Raw genomic sequence first — 18,834 nt, 5'->3', positions numbered from 1 at the left:
ATATTAAACAATTATTAATAAAAAAATTAATACTAAAAAACAATTAATAATCGTAAAAAACAAGCTAGCAATAAATATCTAGCAAAAAAAATCGACAGTCCTGCTTAAACTAANATCGTCCAAAATATTTATTCAGAAAAAGAAATTGAATGAATGAATGAAATATTTCTTTCGAAATTGTTCACAAGAAACTAATTTATTTCAATTTTACACTCCTTCGACTTAACTTTGGATGAAAATACTTTTATAGGAATTCTGTGGACGACCAAATAGTGATAGCTGAGATGGAATACCGTCTGGTTAAGGAAGAGATGGCGCTGCTGTCGTATCAGGAGCAGCACTGGGAATCAGCTGCACTGTGGGATGTACCTCCACCCCTGCGGGTTAGTACTTCCTATTCCATTGCATCCTAAAATTACAGAGCGAAATTTTAACTCTTAATAAAATATTTAGGATTGACGAGTGAAATTGTGGCTTAACTACCACTATAAATATTAAATACGAATTCACTAGTATATAAGACTTGTTAACTCGATTCTAGATTGAGGTACCTTTTGATCGATGTAGGTTGACATAGTCAAAAATTTAATTCCTTTTATAGTAAATTGAGGGCATGATTTGCTAACATCGAAGAATGGTACACATTAAGCAGTTGTTTTGCTTAAAATATAAAGCTAAAAAAATAATAATGAGGGAAATTATATAAATAAGCAAAAATGAAGAAAAAATATAATGAGTAAAAATGATATAAATAAAGAAAAAACAGCAGAAATCAACTAGTGATATTCGTTCATCGAATTCGATCACAGATAAAATTCTGGAATGTGAGTAATGCGGCGTAACTACCACCATAAATATAAATATTAAGTACCAATTCACTTATACTTGTTAACTCGATTCTACCTGGAAGTACCTTTTAATCGATGAAGGTTGATTTAGTTAAATCCCTTCAAATTTACCCTATTTTCTCTGAGTGGACAAATATTAAAAGTGGTGGGATAGAATTTCAGAACATTTAAAGTGAGAATGCATCATAACTGAAGTCTATGCCATCAGATGTCTCTGCATGCCTTAGGTTAGCCGCCTGAAGAAAAATAATTTTTAAAAAAATGATAGAATTTGGTATATCTTCTTGCAATAAACCTAAATCTCTTTTAATGATCAAGTGGATAATGTGTTATGAGAGTAGGAAGAATCTCAAGTTTTTGTTCTCATCATTAACATGGACTCAGTGAAAAGTGTTCGAAAGTTTTAAAATATTTGTTCCAGATGATGACATTTTGTGCTGTTCTTCAGTTTCCACGTTCTTTTATGGATTTGGCCATCAAAAGTTTCTTAAACTACATCTGTTAAAGTTTTAAAAATAGTTCACATTTTTCGTGGAAAATAGTATCGAAATTTTTTTTTTATTGTTTGCCAGTACACTATTAGCCAGAATAACTAGTCAGCTTATCAGTATCAGTGCTAGCCAGAATGAGTGTCTGACTAGTTATTTCAAAACTGAAATATCGTGCCCTAAAATAGAATATGATTAAAATTTGTCTTTCATTTCCCTCTTAATAATCTTAATCAAGAGCGAAAATTATCTTTCGCACACTTCGTCTCGTAAATTAAAAAGTTGTTAAAAAAATTCTTCAAAGCATTCTACAACAGTGGTTGGTCTAAATAAGAAAAAAACTGACTAAATATAAGAACAAAAAACTTTTTTTAGATCATAATTGCTTTTTGTTGTTAATAGCACAATGTAATCACAAAGAAAAAGTGTTGAATTTTTTTTTCTACTTAAATAACAGACTGAACTTATATTTCATCATGTACTACGTGGAAAACTGACGTCAACAATATTTTTGTAAATTTTGAAAGCAAATAATTTCTGACGAAAAAGTATTTTATTGTATTAAAATATTATCTTTAACAAATTCAAATGTTGAAGTAGAGAAAACTAAAAAATATTTAACTTGCTCAAATAGATTTTTTTTAAAAAGTATTTCAATTTCTGATTTTTTTTAAAAAATAGTTAAATTCAAAATTGTTGATCGCATACTTGACAGCTCGCATTGTTCTTGTAGAGAGAACTGTGAAAAGGTTTAGTAGAAAAATAAAATCAAAATTCAAAAATATTTCTGCGTCAGAGAATTTTATTTGTGTTGGTACTGATAATACTGATAACCGGCGTTCAGTTCGTAGAAACAACTGACCAAGAAAGAAGTTATTAAAAATATATTTAGGGAGTTTAGAACTACTTTTTAATAGCCATAGACCAACGTAATCACAAAGTGAGAAAAAAATTGCGGTGGTTTTTTCTACTTAAATAATAAGATACGTTAATTTTTTTTTTCATGATCAGGATGGTTAAAAGTCGATGTTAATATTTTTAGAAATTTTAAATGCAAAAGTCATTTCTGACAGCAATTTTTTTTACCCTGTTAAAATATTATGATGAACGAATACAAGCGTGTAAGAAGAATGTATAAAAATTAAATTTTACTCACTCATACAGACTTTTTAAAGCAAATATTCAATATCTTTTTTTTTTCGGTAACTTTGTAGAATTTAAATATGTTGTTCACCTTTTACAGTTAAATAATTGCATTTTCCTTGTAGAGAAAGGTAAATACAATGAGAAATAAAAGAAATACAAAAAATTAACTGCTCTAAAAAATAGAAAACATACAAATTTAAAAATATTCTCTGCGCGTTTGACTTCAATTATATCAATAAATCTTGTAAAAATTCATAAACAGAGGAGTAGGGAACTCATTTAATTGATCTTTAAGTGAATAGAAAATAATTATTTTGAAAGTTCATCTGAAGGAAAATAGATATTTTATTATAAATTGCAAGTATTATAATTATTATAACTGTCGTTGAACAGCCGATCCAGTTTCGGGCTTACGACTACTAATGTTCAACTTCATAGCCATGTAATTTTGAACCAATCCAGAAGACAAGGAAACTCCTGGATCAGTATCCCGAGAGGTATGATTTGCTATGGGAACATGGATGACTTTGTGACTCGACATATTTAACGTGCAGCTGTCTCCATTTACAAAACGTGAAAAAGTCTTTAATAGTCGAAAGTGAACAATGTGCAGTGTGCAAAAAAGAACAACACACCACCCTGAATAACTTTTGATCTAATGATCGGATCTTCACGTTCTAGAACTCAATCTTAATGGTTCAAGGGGGTAACCTGAAATATGCTAATTAGTTAGTGTAGACAATAGTTTAAGTTACAAAATCAGACATAAAAACGTACTTTTTCTAAATAAACATACCTTTTTTCCGACGGATTCGGATTTCTGACCATCAAAATATAGGGGATAACCGTAATTTGGGAAATGTGGTCTCCATAGTTTGGTCAAGAGAGCCGTTCAAAGTTTGAACCCCTTAATGTTAATTTTACTTCTCGCGTATTTCACCAATACTCGAGAACTTCTTAAGCGAATTGTAGCATTTTTGCACACAATTATAAAATTTGTTTATCCAAAAATAATTTCATGCAAATAATAACTGTTAGTAAATATTAGCGTTTTTTTTTTAAAAAATTTTATTCAATACTAGTCGAAAAAAATTTTGGATTCTAAGGTATACAATTTTTTACATCATTTTATAGAATGTAATTTTACGTGAAAAAATGCAAATTTTGAATGAAATCAATCAAATAGTCAGTCGAATTTTAAAAAAAGTCGTATGCGTTTTTTTTTGTATGCGTCACGATGTGACTTAAGTCGTATCGTCTGAGAAATAAATTCGTAATGTGGTACGCACTTGGTATATTTCATTAAATTTATCTCTTTTTTTAATGACTTTAAAAGTCAACGGTTATTCTTACAAAGTTACCACGGATACTAACATTTTTATAATAATGGTAATGAGTTCACATTAAACTTAAACTTGTAGGAATTTAGAAATTTAGAATTATTATTATTTATTTCCTATGAGCTGCACAATCAGTCTTCACTATGAGCAGACCTAGTGAGTTCTCCAGAAGTGGTATCCACTCTTTCAGGACCACCACAATGGGTGAGATACCGTTGGCCGTGTTAATTTGGACGTCTAGTTTCTGCCACACTAGATGGCAGCACCGAGACTCTATTTGGATGCACTTAAGCATCCAAATAGCACTAGGAATTTAATTTTGCCGGAAATGCCAAGAGTCAATAAGGCACTCAAGTGATAAGGGGATCGAACCCGCAGACTTAGACTCCACAAACCAACTGCGCCACAATTTAGAATTATAAAACTCAACATTATCGTCTTCTAGAGGATATTGCCTGAAAAGTAGCATCTGTTACATAACTAGCCACCCCGACCCCGAAATCCAGCATTTTGCCCAGTGACGATTTTGATTAGTGTTAAAATAAGTAAGGAAAAGTAAGCATGTTTAGTGGTTAAATTTTAGTTGAAAATTGAAAAAGCACAGTGTCCATTTTCGTAAACACGCATCTCCAAACTGTCTATTGATTTAAAAATTCACCGACATAATGTGCTTAACCTTCTAGATTTTTTGAAAGCTTTATCAGCCGTTTTATGTAGGTGGACTTTCTTTGCAGATGGAAGAGATGTGGGAGCCGCTGCACGATTACATCACCTATTTAAAAGAGAGAGGAGCCGTGCCCGCACTCCATGCCAGTGAACACGTTCACCTCGAGAAATCCCTCCTCGTCTCGTGCCAGAGTGACGGAGCACCCATTCCTAAAGTAGAGTGGGCTCACCAAGACACGGAACTCCAGAATGGAGACAGGTAATAAACAGATTTACAAGTTGAAATTTCCTTTTAAAAAAATACGATGATGCGTTTTCTATTTGAAAACAGTGACATATTTATCAGCAGTAAAACAATTTAAATGGTGGTGGGGGGGGGATTAAAACACGTATAAAAGACAGCCAATCACTTAATCCTAAAACATACACCTTATGATGACTTCAAAAACTGATAGAAATTTCTTTAGAAAGACAACAGAACTTTTAAATTATCACTTCGTTAAGTTAAATTATCACTTCGAATTTTTCTAGATATCTCTATAGAGACATTAAAAATAATGGTCCAAGGTTAGCGCATTCTTATTGGTCAGCAAATCGCATTGTTTTTTATTTAACAAAAACGTCCCAGGTTTTTTTCTTTCTTTTTTCTTTTTGCATAAAGTTGTATCAAATAAAAGCAAAATGTGTATCAAATTTCTTAATTGTATATTATGAAAATATGTATCCCTTTATTGAACAATATTTTTTGTAGTGTTTATATATCATCTTTTCTTAAAATAAAACTAAGTTTTTTTTCACTATTATTGTTTCAAATGAAAAGCTTAAAACTAAAAGCGGCGTTCTTTATTTTTTTTTCTTCTTGGTCTTATTTTTTACATTTTTACCCAACTTTTTATGAAAACAAAACAGTATACAATTTATGTACAGTTCTGCATTTATTAAACAGTCACTAAATTATATTTATTTTTATTATAATCTTCGTATAAAATGTCCAATTAATGCAGTTAAAATAATAAATTCTAAAGTATAAAGCATTATTAATAGAAACATTTCACACTATTACTTAATACTGATTTTCTGGTATTACTTGTAATACATGAAATTCACTTAACATTAAAATTATTCACTTTTTGAATTTGAAAAAAAAAAGTTGTTTTGTGGAATATTTCACGAAATAAAAATCAAAAGGTCTGAATAATTTTTGATGTAATGATTTGATGTACTACATTTATTACCGCTAATTTGATGTGTCACACAGTATTAGTCTTGGCCACTAATAAGGAAGCAAAAACATGCTTTTTTTTTAATAGATAGCCATACTGTTGACGAATTCACATTTTTTTGCTATGCGAGAATTAAAAAAAATTTGAAACTCGTAGAAAAAAAATTCGAGTGTAAGAAAAATATCTTTTCTTTTTCGAAATGCATTTATTAGTACCTTCTTTCACTCTGTCAAATATAACTTTCATCTAATAAATCTGTGAAATTTAAGACTTGTCAAAATAAATGAATAGATAAAACTCTCTCTCTCTCGTCCGTATGTCTGTTGAGGCAGAGGGGTGCCATTGTTTCTTGTTTTCCAGTGGCGCCATCTATGGCAAAGAATTTGACTTCTGACTCACCCATACGTCACACCCGTTTATAGGATGGACTCATTCATACATCCATTCATTCATCCGCAGATCGTAATTTTGACCTGAATCAGAGAACGATCAATCTCCAATTCAGTACCCCCAGAGGTATTGATTTGTTATGGGAACATGGAGGACTTTGCGAATCGACAGATTTAACGTGCATCAGTAACCATTTACTACCAGGGGAGTCGGAGGAGTTCGAACTCATGAACTCTCGGACATGGGCCCAGTGCCCTTCCGACCAGGCTATCCCGGCCTCTTTCAAAATCATAATTTTTGTTACCACGCATTTAATAAAAAATACAAAAATGAAAGGAAAATTTAACCGTATGGATAGTTTTTATGCCGTGCTCTTATATATCATGATAAAATAGCCAACTTTTACCACTTTTATTAAATTTTATCACATATTATAAATTATATTTCATTGTTAACTTTACAAAAATAATTGCTAAAGCTCCTTGGTAAAAATTACCGATCTCTTTGGTGTTCCCTTAGAGTCAGAAAAACTGTAAATATTACCATATTCTTATAGTCTTAACCATACTTTTTTTCTCAGAGAGACAAAGATTAAATATAAACTGTAAAAACTGTGGCTCAGTATCTCTTTAAATTTGTTGTTAAACGATCCAAAGGATTGCGTTAAAGAACACTTTATTTTAAGTTAACTCCAAATTAAACGTTCATATATACTTTAAAGAAAGTAATCACCACCAATAAGCACCAATAATGAAATAAATCGTAAACCAAACTCCGCACCTTCACATCATTCGTGAATCATTTTTTCTTCCAAAAACATCAATGTTGGCATGCTTCAGATACCGCCAATAGATTATTTACAATCGAGAACAAGATGATGTGAATTTGTTGTTCTTTTCCACGTTGCTTAACATCTACATAAACAGGAGTTCACCATTTGAAAATGCATGTATGTTTTTAGCTGTATGATAAGGATAATTATGTAATTTTTAAATAATATGTCAATTGCTTTAAATAATTTTATAATATTTAATATGAAATCGCTTCCATTCTATTAATCTTAGAGTGAATTCATCTAAATATTCTTCATTCGTGTGCTGAATGTATGTTTAATTATCAAACTAATTTTATTTTTAAAATTAGAGTACATATGCATCCTAAATTAATAATTCTTACTTTATGCTGTATCGTAAAAATAACTTATGTGTATATTATGTATATAATTACAGTAGGATATATTTTTTATATCTTACTGTAATTATAAATTTTAACGTCATCGAATAATAAAAATTTCGACAACTACTTTGTGTCAAATAGTGTAAAAAACATTCTTGGTGTTTCAATACACTAGGAACTTTATATGGCTCTTAGTGTAGTGAAACACCAAAGCCGAAAGTTATCTGTAGTGTCAAGTAGTTGCCCCCATTTCTGGTGTTAAGATTCACTAAAACTTTTTGCAGAGAGTACAGTCTTATTTGTCATGCAGTTGGTCACTACTAACTTGTGATAATCAATATTATACCAGATCCACTTAGTTAGTGGTTCTCAATGCACAGCATTTCATTTTTAACCTTTGATTAAATTAGATTATTTACGTTTGAAGAAGAACGTTTCATAAGCGCAGCCTTAAACAATATAAGAAAGCGGTTTTAAAAATTCTAATTAGGGGATTTTATTGATACAATACAATGAAAATTCTGTACAAGTTTTTACTTGTATTTATCCGACCTAAGGAGACAACGGAAAAGAATTTTTAAGAACATGTAATTAACTTTAAGACAAACTCTTTTTGATTAATTAGAGTATTAAGCTATCCAAGTTACAGAAATCATCTTTTAAATGAACAGAATTAATGTTTAGCGTTATTCCTGGGAGAAAATCATTTTTTACGCATACCGATTGAAATATTCGGAGTATAATCTTTTATTATCATTAACTGTGTCATTAAGCTATCGTGCTTTAAACATTCTTAGTGTTTCAGTTCTCCACAATCGAAATAAAAATTTAGGAGACAGCCAAATGTTCAGTTTTATATGCATGGATTAAAAACGCTCTGCAGTTCTCTATTTGTGTAAAAACGAAAAGAAAACAGCAAATAGCTATCTTAATTTTCACGAATAAACTCGGTTAGATAGTATAAATTAAGATTCTTCAAGACAGTCCTTTTTAAAAACCGTTCCTCCTAAAATTCCTACTTATTTTTCCGCTTTCAAATTCCCTATTAACAGATGTAAATCTTATTTAAAAATTTCTTCAGTTATTAATCTAGATAATACGACTTAAAATAAGATGTAGTTTTGGAAAAACAAAATTTTCTCAGTCTTCTCCGAAATTGTGAAAACATTCGGAAAATGAATCGAAGTNTTTTTTTTTTTTTTTTTTTTTTTTTTTGCATTTTATTCAATACTAGTCGAAAAAATTTGGAATTGTAAGGTATAGAATTTTTACATCATTTTATAGAATGTAATTTTACGTGAAAAAATACAGATTTTGAATGAAATCAGTCAAATAGTTCCCAAGAAATCGAATTTTAAAAAAAGTCGTATATTTTTTTTCTTTTTTGTATACGTTACGATGCGGCTTAAGTCGTATCGTCTGAGAAATAAATTCGTAATGTGGTATAGTCTATACGCACTTGGTACATTTCATTAAATTTATCTCTTTCTTTCAATGACTTTAAAAGTCAACGGTTATTTTTACAAAGTTACCACGGGTTCTATAGATTTGATAAAAATGGAGTTCACATTAAACTTGTAGGAATTTAGAGTTATAAAACTCAACATTATCATCTAGAGGATATTGCGTAAAAAGCAACATCTGTTATATACCTAGCCACCCCAACCCCGAAATCCGGTATTTTGTCCCCATGATGATTTCGATTAGTGTTAAAATAAGTAAGGAAAGGTAAGCTCTTTTAGTGGTTAAATTCTAGATGAAAATTGAAAAAGATCGGTGTCCATTTTCGTAAAAACGCATCTCCAAGCTGTCTATTGATTTAAAAACTTACCGACGTAATGTGTTTAACCTTTTAGATTTTTCCAAGCTTTATCAACCGTTTTATGTAGGAAGACGTACTTTCTTTGCAGATGGAAGAGATGTGGGAGCCTTTGCACGATTACATCACCTATTTAAAAGAGAGAGGAGCCGTGCCCGCACTCCATGCCAGTGAACACGTTCACCTAGAGAAGTCCCTCCTCGTCTCGTGCCAGAGTGACGGAGCACCCATTCCTAAAGTAGAGTGGGCTCATCAGGACACGGAACTCCAAAATGGAGACAGGTAATAAACAGACTTACGGGATGATATTTCCTTTGAAAACATACGTCGATGCTTTTCGACTTGAAAACAGTGACATATTTATCAGCAGTAAAACAATTTAAGTGGAGGAGACTGAAACAAGTATAAAAGACAGGCAATCACTTAATTCTAAAACATACACCTTATAATGACTTCAAAAAAAGATAGAAATTTCTTTAGATAGACATTGGAACTTTTGAATTATCACTTCGAATATTACTAGATATCTCTATAGAAACATAAAAAATATTGGTCAAGTTGGCGCATTCTTATTGGTCAGCAAATCGCATGGTCTTTTATTTAACAAAAACGTCCCAGATTTTTTTTTCCTGTAAGCATAAAGTTAACAAAATATGTATCAAATTTTTTAATTGTACATTACGAAAATAATTATTCCCTTAGGGAACAATATTTTTTGTAGTGTTAATTTAACAGCTTTTCTTAGAATAAAATTTAAGAAAAGAATAAAGTTTCTTAGAATAAGTTTTTTTATTATTATTATTGCTCCAAATGAAAAGCTTAAAAGTAAAAGCGGTGTTCTTTTATTGTCCTATTCTTCACATTTTTACACAACTTTTTGCGAAAACAAAACAGTATACAATTTATTAGCAGTTTTGAATTTATTAAACAGTCAATAAATTATGCTTATTTTTATTATAATCTTCGTATATAATGTCCAGTCAATGCAGTTAAAATAATAAATTCAAAAGTATAAAGCATTATTTGGTAGACACATTTCACACTATTACTGATTTTCTGGTATACTTGAAATTCACTTAAAATTAAAATTATTCACTTTTTAAATTAAAAAAAAACGTTTAGTGGAATTATTGACGAAATAAAAATCAAAATATCTGAATAATTTTTGACGTAATGAGCAGGAATTTACTTGATATTACTACATTTACTACCGTTAATTTGATGCACACAGTATTGGTCTTGACCACTAATAAGGAAACAAAAACATGCATTTTTTGAATAAATATCCATACTGTTGACGAATTCGCANTTTTTTTTTTTTTTTTTTTTTTTTTTTTTTTTTTTTTTTTTTGCTATGCGAGAATAACAGAAAAAAATTTAAAATTCGTAGAAAAAAAATTCGAATGTAAGAAAAATATTTTTTCTCTTTTGAAATGCATTTTAGTACCTTCCTTCACTCTGTCAAATAAAATATTGATCTATTGAAATCTGTGAATTCAAGACTTGTCAGAATAAATGAATAGAAACAACTCTCTCTCTCTCTCGTCGTATACCTGTTAAGGCAGAGAGGTGCGATTGTTCTTGCTTTCGAGTGGCGCAATCTATAGCTAATAATTCGACTTCTGACACATCCATACGTCACACCCGTTTATAGGGTGGACTCATTCATATATCCGTTCATTCATCCACAGATCGTAATTTTGACCCGAATCAGAGAACGATCAATCTCCAATTCAGTACCCCTAGAGGAACTTGATTTGTTAAGGGAACATGGAGGACTTTGCGACTCGATAGATTTAACGTGCATCAGTCACCATTTACTACACTGGGAGTCTTCGGCCGGCGAAATTTGAACCAACGAACTCTCGGACATAGGCCCAGCGCCCTACCGACTAGGCTATCCCGGCCAATAGATAAAACTAAAATCTTTATATCAGAAAGAAATTCTTTTCTTCCAAATACGTCTCTTGTCTTCAATTGTCAAATTATTTTTAGTAGTTACTGTACGAGAAGACACTAATTAGGCTATTATACCTTGCAGAAATTTTTTTTGAATGGTTTAAAATGAAAGATTGTTTTGTTCGTTTTGCAGGTTGGTGGAAGTGAACGGTCACATAGTGATTGGAAAGAATTCCAGTGAGGTCTGTAAGATGCTGATGTCGAGCAGCAGGGGTGTGTGTCGGGTGGTATACCTACGACCTCTTTCCCTTTACCAGATGATGAAGAATAGTGGAGGTGGTAAAGAAACTTCCAATCTCAGGCAGGAACTGGCCACTGTAGTCACTCGTCTCAACCAAAAAATGATGGAGAACGCCAAACTAAAAGAGAACAATTTCAAGTAAGTCGTCGCCTCCATGAAGGGGGCAATTTCGATTCAAACTCCAGCTTATAGTTTTTTTTTTTCAGAAATATATAGAAAAGAAAACTGCTGCTAAAAATTTTTATGTTGTTCCTTTAAAAAATTTGATCGAATTTTTATTTTAATAACGCTGAGCATTAAAATAAAAATTTGATCGAATTTTTATTTTAATAACGCTGAGCATTAAAATACATGAACTGTTGAGTTCTCATAAGGGCTAAAAATAAACTATTTGGAACTGCTTAATTACTTTTACTTTAACACTTTTAATTAAATATTTTTTTTAATCAATAAAGAGCTATTTTTAATGGTACTTACACCGATCTTAAGGGGTCTTTCTCTATCCAACCAAACTCAATTGCCAAACAGATAAAGAAGGAGGAGAAAAATATCTTTGATTTATTTTTACAAATAAACTTTTGGTGACGGTTTATTCGGTTGCTTTGATACAATAATTTTTTCTGATAAAATTGTGCCAATACAATCAACCAAACTGCTTTTTGGTTTTCTTTACTTTATACTGTAACAAAATTGCATTTCAAAAACCACTAAGGACTTTTTATGTGCAGTTTTAAATTGCTTACTCAAAACTCACAACTTTATTGCCTCAAATTTTTAAGGAAGAATCCAAGGAAGCTTTTAAAAAAATATCAAGTACTATTTCTCCTTATCCATAAAGCGAGTTTCCACTTTTTTGGAAGGTATTTTGCTGTGAAAAAGTAATTTATAATCAATAGTTAGTTCAGTATCAAGTTTAAAGATATCTTTCTTGACGAAAAAATATATCAAGGAATCGCAAACCAAAAACTTAACACAATATTCATAATGGCGAGTGCCAAGAACTATTAGCTTTTATATTTTCTTCTACGCTAAATTTTTTAGTGTAATGTTCATATACTTTAAGCTTTATTATAAAATTAGTTTTAATTCTATCAATAGCACACTTCTTATACTTATTTCAATCACAATTTCCAAATTATGTGTAAGAGGGAATAAAATGTTTGAATAATGTATTATAATGATCTCAAAGACACATTCTATGCAAAGTTTTATTTTCGAAAGAAAGGAAAATACTTAAAGTTAGAATAATAAAATAAACAAAAATATCGATCTATATATATATGGTAGCTGAATACCCGTTCTTCGTACGGGGTAAAAAAAAAAGGATCAATATTTCAGTACTGAACCACATTTCAAAATCGTGCACAAAATTGAAAGACGAATACCGACCCAAATAATAAATCTAAAATAAAAATAAACGTCTAAAATTAAAAAGAAAACAATGTGAACTGATTTAACTCGTCATCAAGTAATACAAAAGTTCGAAAACTTGTTTGTTTATTTTTGTCCAGTGTTTAGTGAAATTTTTAAGACAATTTTCTGTTACTAACAGGACATTTTATCTGATATATTATTAACGATGCAATTATTAGTTTTTCAGCCTCTCGGTTTAGGTCATTTTCATCGGCAACTGTATTCTAAAGGTTCGGAAGAATGCATTAAAGAGTTTAAAAGGAGAAAGATAAAAGTTTATTAAAGTCCTATTGAAATATTAAATAGATAAAATATTACCAATTCCTATCAAAATATTGAAACAAAATATGTTCGAATTACTATTTAATAGTTTGTATGATGCATTGTGTACATACTAAATGTCAAACTCAATTATTCCAACTCTTTTGTTGCAGGCTTCAAGAGGAGAGTCGGAAATTGAAGCTGCAGCTTGTCTCCCTGCAGAGCATCCTCCTCTACATGTTCCAGGTGATGGATTCCCCCTTACCCCCCTCTGTATATGATCTCTTAAGAAATGGTTCCTCAGAGAATATTGTCTGCAAGAGATTTCCTTCCCTTCCGATTAGTCCAGATAACGAGGAAAAGAGCGAAGAATTGTAGCATATTTTTGTAATTAATAAACTCACATTTACATAGTCAATAATCATTCATCTCCTTTCTTAAAATAGATGTGGAACACGGGGACAAACTCGCGATCGTGCAGGACACCAAAAATGGATCACATGGAGAGGAATAACATTCAATAGACAGCATTAAGATTTCGACCTACTGTGGTGAAGTGAAAGATACCCATCAAACGTGGCTTGCACCAGAAGCTGGTATTAAGACACTAAAGTCGGAAGCATAACTTAACAGAAGTACAAAAACATTCTTTCAAGTACAATCTGGGTGGTAGCTTACAACCACTTATTCACAAGTACATTGTAACAAACCATTTAGTAGAAATCTGCATTGGCTCTGTTGTCAATAGAAATAAAAATTTCAGTGTGTATACTGATTTAACCCCCAATAACTTTGAGCAGTATTTATACAAATTTTGCTGACAAAGGTTGGGTGGTTTCAGGTAGGCAGCACAAGATAATATTTAATAAGTCATTTCACTGAGTTGGAGTTCCAAAAAAAAAAAAAATCCGCTGAAAANTAGTACTCGAATATTAGAAAAATCCGCTGAAAAATATGTGCATCGGTTTTCATAATACGAATTAATAAATATGTTGCAATAGTCCTAATCATGTCATAGTCACATGATAAAGATGGGAAAATGAAGACTTCTGATAAGTTCCCCTCATTGAAGGGGGTGAATGAAGGAAAAACTTTTCTAACAACCATTTATGATAAACATTTAATATTAATACAAGTATTTTTTTATTATTATTATTTTTCCTTTTTTCATTGTTCTGTAATTTTTTCCATGTTTTGTAATAATATTATCATTAAAAAATTTTTAGCTTTATATAAGAGGTTAAAAATTGATATTAGCAATATACGATTTCCTTACTTAATTATCAGTTCCATAATTTCATAAAATTCCTATAAAATTTAGAACAATCACGTGGGGGTCTAATTATTAAAGAAGATCTTTCTTGGATTATCACCAATAATCAACCAATTTTTGGAATTTATTGCGCAAAATAAAATTAATTCTATTGCTGCTTTTAATTTCTAAGATCTCTTCAATAGCATTCCACTTACTAAACTAAAAGATGCTCTTTTGAGTTAATACTATGATTTTAAAAATATCCTTAATTGCGATTTTGATTATTGGGAAATTCTAATTAATTTTTATATTTTTAATAATTATCTTTACAATGGAAAAGATATTTTTATTCAGATTGATGGAATACCACAATGATCTAATTTTTCATCGCTCTTAGCTAAAAATTCGACTTCTGCCACAGTCATACGCCACCCCCGTTTATAGGGCGGATCCATTCATACATCCACAGATCGTAATTTTGACCTGAATCAGAGAACGATCTATCTCAAATCCAGTACCCCAAGAGGTACTGGATTGGATAGTTTTCATTTAAGAATTTAGAGATAGTTTTCATTTAAGAATAGTTTTCATTTAAGAATTTAAAGATAGTTTTCATTTACGAATTACAAAATTATTCCCGTCATGTTTTTTCTTTCTTTTTTGCACCCATATGTATTTTCTTTAAATTGAAAATTTATTGACAGCTTAAAATATCTAGATCTGATCACTTTTATAAATGATCATGAGAACCCTGATTGAGTTCTATTCATACAACCGACCATAAAATGTTTCTTAAACTCAATACTCCTGTCCGGGTAGTACGCATATCAGTATCAACGTGCATTAGATTTTATGACACATTTTTACCAGTTATTTTCGGACACGGTGCATTCATTGAGTTGTTCCATGACAGAAAAAATTATTTCATAAGGTAATTTTTAAAAATAAAAGTACACCACTTGCGTTGAATAAATGGGACTCAAAGACTTCAGTTGGAAATTTTATTTTATACTCGATTTTCAAGAAGAAAAAAATCGTATTTGTGAGTTTCAAAATGCAATTCAAAACAAGGATTCCTATTTACAAAGCAACAAATTGTTATATGTTTTTAGTGTTGTTGGTTGAGGATGCTAAGCTCTTCCTGGTCTCGTCTCTCACTGATGTTGCTGAGGAGTCTCTGCAGGAAGCTGTTGAACTCTCGGCGAAGGGAGTTTCCATTCTCCTCGATGTTCGTCTGTACCCACGTGATCCTCGAGAAGAGACTAGCTGCAAAACACACCAGAGGAAGATTCAGTTCATCCTTTTTAAAAAAGAATGAATTAAAAAAAAAAGCAATTTGCACTTCAGTTAACATTTGCAGCGGGGGTCTCCAACCGTTTGTAACTTAAGAGATTTATTTTCAAGAAGTAACGACATAAGATCAGATTAAATAAATAAAACTCGCAAGAAACTTTCCGCGAAAGAAAATTCTATGCGTCTTTAGCCAGAGGGTGTTGCTTTAGCCCCACTAACAACCAAGTTGGGTTTTTAAAACAATGTTTTTCGGAAGATTTTTGGGCCGCTAAGTTTGATAATTTTCGTAGCCTCTTTTGGAAATATGCCATACGTGCATTTTCAGATTTTTGATCAAAACTGTATTTCTAGAGGTATTGGATCTTTTTGAAACAATACATATATACTAATGAACGCAATATAAGTGATAATATAAGTGACGCAAAGAGAACGGAAAAAACTTTAAATTTTTTTGTTGTTGCTTCATTTTAAACATTTTAACGTCCCTCAAATAAGAGACAAGGAAGTAGAAGTCGCTGTGACACGAAAGTAAAACTTATAATTCGTTTTTGCAATTCTCACACTTTATATCGTCGATTTTACTCAGAGTTTTTTAAACCCTGAATAAAATCGTTTACACCCATTTAAACTCGCGCCGTGCTGGTGTTGTAGAATTTCGAAAACACGTTTTCATTTATAGTGAAAGTCGTGTTATTTGATCACGTATTCTTTTATGTGGAGTTGTTTTTAAGATTGTGAAGAGCCTACGCGAACTAAAAGCCAAGCATGTTTGGTTGGCAGAATGTAGTATCTACTTGTCCCACGTGACTCTTCGGCATTCCATGATTTATATGCTGAGGCGACGTACGTTTGAAAATTTGTCCGTAGAGTTTTAAATATTAATAATTTTAAATATAGCCTGGTACAACCATCTAGTGTGCTAAATAAGAAGTAAAGAAAAGTTCCAGGCACAAACTTTTTGATGCATTACTTTTGAACACTCAACCCCGGAAATTTCACGGGCACGAGAAATAGGAGACGAAAATTCACCTCGTGAGTTTGACGGGAGTGAAATACGAGAAAAATTTTCTTTCTAAATACATTCATTACTTTAAAAAATAAAATTAGAACATGGAAACTTGGATAAATAACATTTTTTTTCTTTCAAATTTTACGATGACTAATATTATTTTAAATGGCGAATAGTTGCAAGGTTTTGGGAGGCAGTAATTATATTTTCATTCACAGCATAAACTATCACTTGAGCAACTTTTATGCCTTTTCGCTTTCAATATCCTTTCCTAGCAAATAATGAGTACCATTTTCTTCTCCGATTAAACTATTTTCAGCCTGAGTCAGCTCAGTTAACTTTGTCTTCATGTTTTAATAGCGTGAATACAAATCACGATGTGTAATTATTAAACAGAGTGAATAAGAATCACGATGTGCGATTTTTAAACGGCGTGATGAGTAGTTTTTAAATTTCGTAGTCATGTGTGATTTTTAATTTGTGAGAAGACGAGCCGCGGTGTATGATTTTTAAATCATGTGAATACGAATCGCGATGTGTTTTTACATCGCGTGAATACGAATCGCTATGCGTGATATTTAAATAGCCAGAAGACGAATCTCAAAAAATAGAAAAAGCATCAGCGAAGGGAGGGCAAAAACTTAAGAGTATTTCGTATTTCAGAATGCTATGAAAAGGAAGAAAAATGGTATTTCGACAAGTTTTCTGGGTTTTTAGACACCAATGCATGACCCACTGTCAAGGCTTTTGCTAACAGCAAAAATTACAGGTTTTCTCTAACTTTTTAAGTGAACCCTAAACTTAGATTAAATTATAACTAATGTAGATTTCACTGCAGGATCATAAGTTTGATTCAAAAATAAGATGGTGAGGAATACTCACAAAGTTCTGAAGAACGTGTGTCATGTGTATTGGGTTTTCTGTGACAGAACACAATACATTGACTATCTTTCAATCCTTGTGTTTGAACAAAATTTGCATACCTGAAAAAGAAAGGGATTGTCATTATTATAGAATACAAGAGGGCTATGACACACCCTTTGGAACCCAACTTAATATTAGATAACATCAAAAAATCTAACATTATTCAGTATATCTTAGTACTAGAATAGTACTCGAATATTAGAACGATACAAACTATTTATTAGCCATAATTCGCGGTAATATTATTTTTCATTGATTTTGACGCTATAGAATATTAGATTTTCTGCTATCATCTTGCATATTTTTTAGAATAAGCAAGAAGTTGATTTGGATGGCAGTACAATAATTTCACGATAAAATTTTACTTCATTTCCTAGATTGTTAACATAAGTAGTGCTAGTAAAACATGAAATAGGCATTATTTACTTTGTTAGCAATACAAAAATCTACATTCTACGACAAACCATTCGAGCGGGATGAGCGAAAAACGAAATGGAACTTTCTGATTGGTTAAGCGTTCACCATTGTTTCAAATTTAACTATAGGCAATTCAATTTTTCAAATATTTTAAAGATATCATGAGGGATATTTGCTTGCTCATTTATTTAATAAATAAAAGTTTATTGCACGTATTTTAATATTTAATTATATTTCATTCGCTATGTCAAATAAATTCAATGAACAGCATTAATGTGTAGCATTCATGAATTACGTCAACAAATTAATCTTTTTAAAGTTATCTGATATCACGTGTTTATTTTGTTTATAGTAATCCCTATAAAATGCGTTTCGATAAAAGTAAATAATTAAAATCAACGGTAATTAAAATGAAAAAAAAGCTATATATTCAAAGGCAAAATTAATGGAAAAAATAAAAAAAATATTTTTAAAAACCACGTTTTTGTAGTGGAGAATAATAATTTTAAAAAAATTGAGAAACGAAAAACGTGGGGAGCATGAAATACATAACAGTAATGTTATATTAGTGTGCTCTTGAGAATATGTGTATGTATATCTGTAATTGTAATTGTATCTGAATGTGGATGTGGAATATGTTTGTGTATATGCATATGTATGTGGATGTATATGTGGCTGTGCACGTGTATGAGTAAGAAAATGTGTATATGTACTGTTATGTATTTCATGCTCGCTACGTTTTTCGTTTCTCAATTTTTTTAAAATTATTATTCTCCACTACAAAAACGTGGTTTTTAAAAATATTATTTTTTATTTTGAATTTTTTTATTTTAAATTATAATTTTTTTAATTTTTATTATATATTTTTTAAAAATTATTACTTTTCAATTATTATTCTTCACTACAAAAAACGTGGTTTTTAAAAATATATATTTTTATTTAGATTATTTTTCTTAGTCAAGAGTA

The 18,834-nt window shown here is 30.8% G+C and overlaps 2 protein-coding genes across 3 annotated transcripts in view; one reads left to right on the top strand and one right to left on the bottom strand.

Annotated features, from left to right (window-relative positions):
- The first annotated feature begins 255 nt into the window (after positions 1-255).
- LOC107444336 (PDZ domain-containing protein sprite) lies at positions 256-13,743 on the top strand. Of its 2 annotated transcripts, none has more exons than XM_043051272.2 (4): positions 256-383; positions 9,188-9,378; positions 11,189-11,434; positions 13,144-13,743. In XM_043051272.2, the coding sequence occupies exons 1-4, from the start codon at positions 285-287 to the stop codon at positions 13,346-13,348; spliced, it is 741 nt and encodes a 246-aa protein (XP_042907206.1). In that variant the 5' UTR covers positions 256-284; the 3' UTR covers positions 13,349-13,743. The 2 variants fall into 2 exon arrangements, with proteins under 2 accessions (XP_042907206.1, XP_021003878.2); XM_021148219.3 differs by lacking the exon at positions 9,188-9,378 and adding an exon at positions 4,557-4,747.
- A 1,471-nt stretch (positions 13,744-15,214) lies between these two features.
- The window catches only part of LOC107444339 (intraflagellar transport protein 22 homolog), a gene marked incomplete in the record, with an annotated part of 11,042 nt that continues 7,422 nt past the window's right edge, over positions 15,215-18,834 (bottom strand). The window contains 2 exon segments of the mRNA XM_071178132.1: positions 15,215-15,491; positions 17,410-17,510. Of these exon segments, the coding sequence (XP_071034233.1) occupies positions 15,334-15,491; positions 17,410-17,510 (259 nt within the window).

This window comes from Parasteatoda tepidariorum, chromosome 1 (genome assembly GCF_043381705.1).
Source record: "Parasteatoda tepidariorum isolate YZ-2023 chromosome 1, CAS_Ptep_4.0, whole genome shotgun sequence".
Lineage (NCBI taxonomy): Eukaryota > Metazoa > Arthropoda > Arachnida > Araneae > Theridiidae > Parasteatoda > Parasteatoda tepidariorum.
This window is presented reverse-complemented; position numbering and strand designations above follow the sequence as displayed.

Bases quoted from the DNA above. Each gene is read 5' to 3' on its own strand.
- LOC107444336 (XM_043051272.2), top strand. From the start codon at position 285: ATGGAATACCGTCTGGTTAAGGAAGAGATGGCGCTGCTGTCGTATCAG. The intron at 9,379-11,188 runs GTAATAAACAGA...TTCGTTTTGCAG, and splicing joins GAACTCCAAAATGGAGACAG to GTTGGTGGAAGTGAACGGTC. The intron at 11,435-13,143 runs GTAAGTCGTCGC...CTTTTGTTGCAG, and splicing joins CTAAAAGAGAACAATTTCAA to GCTTCAAGAGGAGAGTCGGA.